This window comes from Amborella trichopoda, chromosome 4 (assembly GCF_054954075.1).
Source record: "Amborella trichopoda isolate Santa Cruz 75 chromosome 4, AtrichopodaSantaCruz75HAP2 v2.0, whole genome shotgun sequence".
In the NCBI taxonomy this organism is placed as follows: domain Eukaryota; kingdom Viridiplantae; phylum Streptophyta; class Magnoliopsida; order Amborellales; family Amborellaceae; genus Amborella; species Amborella trichopoda.
The window spans coordinates 54,529,355-54,534,460 of record NC_142339.1 but is presented as its reverse complement, the minus strand read 5'-3'; the positions used below and the strand labels follow the sequence as shown (position 1 = coordinate 54,534,460).

The window sequence follows — 5,106 nt, the reverse complement described above, 5'->3', positions numbered from 1 at the left end:
CAAATTCTCACTATTGTTTAAGGACATAATATTTTTGCTTGCATTCAACTTCATGAAGAAAATGTTTCATGGTATGACAGAGGTGCAACGCTATCAAAATAAATAAAGCGTCACATCATAACTTATAATTCAAGTGTCAAAAAGTCATCATATTGGCTTCAATATTATAGAATTAGGATTTCAAGCTCAAAAAAAATACATATTATAATAAATTATCTAAACTGTCCATTTCACCCTAAGAAAAAGTTAGTCTTTAATGATATACAAGATTAGTATATTTTTTTTAGTTTCAAATTTTATTTTCGGTGTTCATTTGAGTATTCAATGTGTATATTTTTTGAGCTGCAATTTTTATTTTTAGAATTCAAAATTGATTTTAGAACCATCATGAAGATTTATATCATGGAGAATGGAGATTTAGATTTATATTGCCAAAGTATTTTCTATATTTAAAATTACTTTGTTTTCATAAAGCTTAACGTTGCTTTGTTTCCATAAAGCATAGGACTTATAGAAACTTCATCCTGTTTTTAAAGAAAGAACCTCGTTAAATACAAAAATTTTAATCAGTGGTTAGTTTAAAACATGTCAGCAATATCAATGATCCAAAATGGCCAAACCACTAAAAAATTTGGTAAAGAAATAAAAAATAATTGCAAAATGAGTTATAAGGGATTCAAGTGGAGTAATGCGGATCACCCACCCTCTGAAATCAATCACACCAAATCGCATTGGGGTCGCCTATTATATGGACAACGGCGCCATGAGAAATCAGAAACAAAATAAAGCAACATAAGAATTCTAAAGAAACATAAAGAACTACTAAATGATCAACACCAATATTAAAGTCCAATAGAATTTAACGATATAATCATCACATAAATGGATATTAAAGTCCAATAGAATTAACGATAAAATCATCACATAAATGATGCTTCAAATGTCTCCAAATTTCTGCACAAAACATCAAAGAATTCTAAACCCACCAAGAAGTCTAAAGTGTGAGATCTAAACATGAAAAGTCCGAAAATAAATTCTCCATACTCCATAACATGCAAAGAAGTGATACTTCCCACATGAACCGTCCAATCAAATATAAAAGAACTTAAGATGGGCAAGCGGAAGAAAATAAATCTAAAACGAGGTATGCCCCTTAGAAATGAGAAATGGCGGCCGAGGCCAGAAGGGCTATGAGAGCAAAGGAGATGGCCAACAAGGGGTGGGAGGTTGTGGCCTTACTAATGCCTGGGGCAGGGCTTGGTGCCTGGGAGGGGAGAACAGAGCTAGGTGGCTCGGTGGGTGGCTCAACATGAGGTCCGCTAGGTGCAGGAGATTTGCTTGGGGTGACTGCAGGTGGCAATTTTGGCGATGGGGCTGGCGCATTCGGTGATGGAGTTGGTGGTTTGGGTGATGGTGCCGGAGCTGAAATCAAATCACATAGAATAAGAGCAAATTATTTTACATATCATCAAATACTTACCTAAGTTTAATGTTCTTTATGTTCTCAATTTTTTTTTTTTTTTTTTTAAGAGAGGGCCAAGAAACATTTTCATTCACCATATAAGCAAAGAGAATGACCAAAAATGAACCCATTAGCAACAAAATTGCTAAAGAGAAACTCAACAACATGGGTGCACTGGCATTTTATGTAACAAATTTAACCCTAAAAAATGAGAAGGAATTTTCAAATGAAAAAACAAACGCTTAATGGAAGGGCTGCCTAGCTACAACTGGAACATCTAAATCATGACTAGGAAAATTTAACTACCTATATATTAACCAAATCACTACAAAAATCTTAAGCATTCAATACTAAATTAACCATGACATCAAATAGAACCAGTGTTATAAAAATAAAAAAGGGTGATACAATATAATATGATTAACACCAAAAAAGAAGTGATAAGAAAAATAAAATAAAATAAAATGAAATAAAGAGACCTAACATTATTCTTACATGGGGTGTGAGAACAAGGAGGTGAAGCAGGGGGGTTTACTTGTGGAAAGAACCAAACAACCTTTTATAAGATCAAAACATGAAAAATCCTATAAAACCCATAAACCCAGAAAAAAGTGATGAAGCAAAAGAAACAAAGGAGAACCATAACAACAAGCACACAAAGAAGCCTTATAACATACATACGAATGAACCATTAAAAAAAACACATTAAATCATCACAAAAATATCAATAAAACCCAAAAAAAGCTGAAACCCGTTCCAATAAAAAACCCAGCAAAAACCAAATCATAAACGGCCCGAAAAATAAGTAAAACGAAACAAAGAAGAACCACCATTACCTGAGCACTTGCTAATAGGGGGAGTCTTAACATTGCAAACAGTAGGCAAAGCCATGGCCCTTGTCATGTTAATTGAAATCCCAAGGCTCCCACTGTTCTGAAAAGCCTGGCACAAGCAAATGGGATTCTCTTTAACCACCTTCGCCAAACCAGAGCAGCACCCATCCTCTGGTTTATTCACCGTGCTATCATTTGAAACAAAAGAAAGACATGGCGCCATATCCATCAAAACATTCATGCAATCAGGAGCAGGCGCATCTGCTGAAGACCCCTTCTGGCCATTGGCCATGGCCACAAGGACCACAAGAGAGAGAATCCACAGGGCCTTAGACGCCATTGAAAATGGAAGTGTTTGATGAAATGAAGCAAAGTGCCTGATGAAAACCTCAGAAAGAAAAAAAAAGTGCAGAGGACCTTGAAAATGGTGGTTTAGGCGGTGGGGTGGGGTATATAAGGAGAGTTTGTTATGGCTTTTTGTTATAGACGAGGATTGCGCCGTGTGCTCTCTCACATAAAGATAGATTTACACGTAGCCAAGATGGTGGCAGGTAACAAACCGGATTGGTTTTATGCTAATCTTTGAATATTTTTTGACGGATGAGATTGATCAAGGCTTTGGATGTGTGGATGAGATGGAAATTTGGTTCGTCTCTTTCTATTTTAGAGGTTGGTGCGCTGGCTTTTTAGACTCCCATCCTTAAATGGTTCTCAGATAAAAGAAGAGTCTGCTCTATGCGATCCCGCTGGACCATAAATTCATTCCCTCCAAGGGAAACTTCATTTCTAAGTGGTTTTTGACCAAAAAAAAAAAGTTAACAATATAGTCTCCTCAAGACAGCGATCAATCTAAAAATACAAAACAGGAAATTTTCATGTGCTGTAAAATCCTCCTAAAGCCATTTCCCCACGGGAGTATTTCTACAAATTGCTCCCGCGAGATTATACTTGCCGGATTTTAAATAATATAGGATTTCAAATAAACTTCTTGTTAGCATTTGAATAAGAGTACATATATCCCTTTAAAAAAAAAAAAAAAAAAAGTCCTTCTTCTTTTCTTTTTTTTGTGGAAAATTCCCATTAATTTGTTTGGAAATCTAAGGTCATAGGATTCGTAAGTTATTTCTATAACTGATTTATTATCTAGAGGGAAATAACGGGTGAATGATTCCTGCTTATTACCATTTAACTCGGTCAAATCCCTCCCCATTAATCGGTAAAAAAAACTACCTCAACTATATGGAGTTCTCAGAAGTTAATGTGCTCCTTCACGTCTATAATAATATTAGAAAGTAGAAACCGAAGGATATAAATGGAAACCGTTGGGTAAGTCTGCAAGAAAGCCTGACGGTTTAGCAAATGAAATGCAACCTCGCGCGTTTTCACAACGGCTTCCATTACAGATGGGGCTTATACCCAGGCACTGGGCCAGGGTTGGCCCGGGTCTGGATCAGGGCCCGTTTGGTTGCTGACACGGGTCTAGGTTCCAGATATGCCATGTTCCGGATATGCCATGTTTCAGCTTCTAAAAAGTAGAATTTTTATATTCTAGCAAGGTTTTATCAAACACGCCTTTAGAGTTGTTCAAGAAATAGCTGCTACCAGGATGTGCCCGTCCTTTTTTTTAATATATTTTTAAGAATTTTCTCTTTTCTTTTTTTTCTTTAATATATTTATAAGAATTTGCCCTTTTCTTTAGTGTATTTTAAGACGAGCGTGTACGTCATTGCTCTATTGGAGCATACTGTAGAATGCTACTGGGGAATTTTTTTTACTTTTTTTAGTTCAAATTTTGATATCCATTGAAGTATCACTTGATAATTATTATAAAATTAAAATATTTAGATTTTGACATCTTGAAAATCTAGGGCTTTCCCTCTAAATCAATTTTCAAGATTTTCAAGTTTTTATATACCTGCTTGATGTACACTATTTTTTAAGATTCAAATTTTATAATTAGAGATAAAAATATATTTTAAGGCTATCACAAAAAATTTTCAGTATTGAAACAGTATTTTTCAATACTATTTGAATGTGCGCTTTACTTTGATTGTTTAGATCTTCGGCTTTATACAAACTATACCTTTTATTTATTTATTTATTTATTTCTTTATTTATTCCTTTGAGTTTGGGTGGTGGGTTCTAAAGATTACATCCCAAAATTTGGTTTTCTAAAAAATATTGTTAGCATCAGTTTTACCCAAGAGATTAGATGGACATTGTACTCCTGAAGGAGTATAAAATCTTTCGCCATAAAAAATTGCTAGAGCGTGGAAAGTGCCATTATGATCTTACTCTCATTTGGTCAACAAACCTCACGCGCTTTCACATTTTTTTCCAATCATAATTACGAATATCGCATCGAGCTTAAGGCTCCACACCTCGGCTCAGCCTTTACTTGAATGAGGTTCCTCTTTTTCCTTTGGGTAATGTTCCTCTTTTTCTTTTGGGTAGATCAATGGGGATTATTGTACCCACCCATTTTTGGAAATGGTCATGTGATTTTTTTTTTTTTTTTTTTTTTTTTGTGTGTAATTCAGTGGGGATGACGAGATCCTACCCGTTTTTGAAATTATCAATAGTTTTGAAATGTGTTAGATGAGAATAGACGCCTAGACCTTAATTGGAGCACAAATGATGTTACCATCACGACCCCAACCCCATTCTCAACGGATGTGATTCAATTAAGATAATAGTACAACCAAAAATTAACCATTAGGTCTCAATTTAATAATAGTTTTTTTTTTAGGGTAAGTAATTTAATAATAGATTATAACATCAGATATGTAATAGTTATATGACTTAACACAT

General features: G+C 34.7%; 1 protein-coding gene across 1 annotated transcript; it reads right to left on the bottom strand.

Moving 5' to 3' along the window:
* Positions 1–832: 832 nt before the first annotated feature.
* Positions 833–2,715, bottom strand: LOC18422106 (non-specific lipid transfer protein GPI-anchored 31). Its single transcript, XM_006826920.4, has 2 exons — positions 2,299–2,715; positions 833–1,422 (listed from the first exon to the last, which is right to left on the bottom strand). The coding sequence occupies exons 1-2, from the start codon at positions 2,633–2,635 to the stop codon at positions 1,154–1,156; spliced, it is 606 nt and encodes a 201-aa protein (XP_006826983.2). The 5' UTR covers positions 2,636–2,715; the 3' UTR covers positions 833–1,153.
* Positions 2,716–5,106: the final 2,391 nt, after the last annotated feature.

Coding starts and splice junctions, on each gene's coding strand:
- LOC18422106 (XM_006826920.4), bottom strand. CDS start 2,635: ATGGCGTCTAAGGCCCTGTGGATTCTCTCTCTTGTGGTCCTTGTGGCC. Junction 1,423..2,298: donor CCCTATTAGCAAGTGCTCAG/GTAATGGTGGTT, acceptor ATTTGATTTCAG/CTCCGGCACCATCACCCAAA.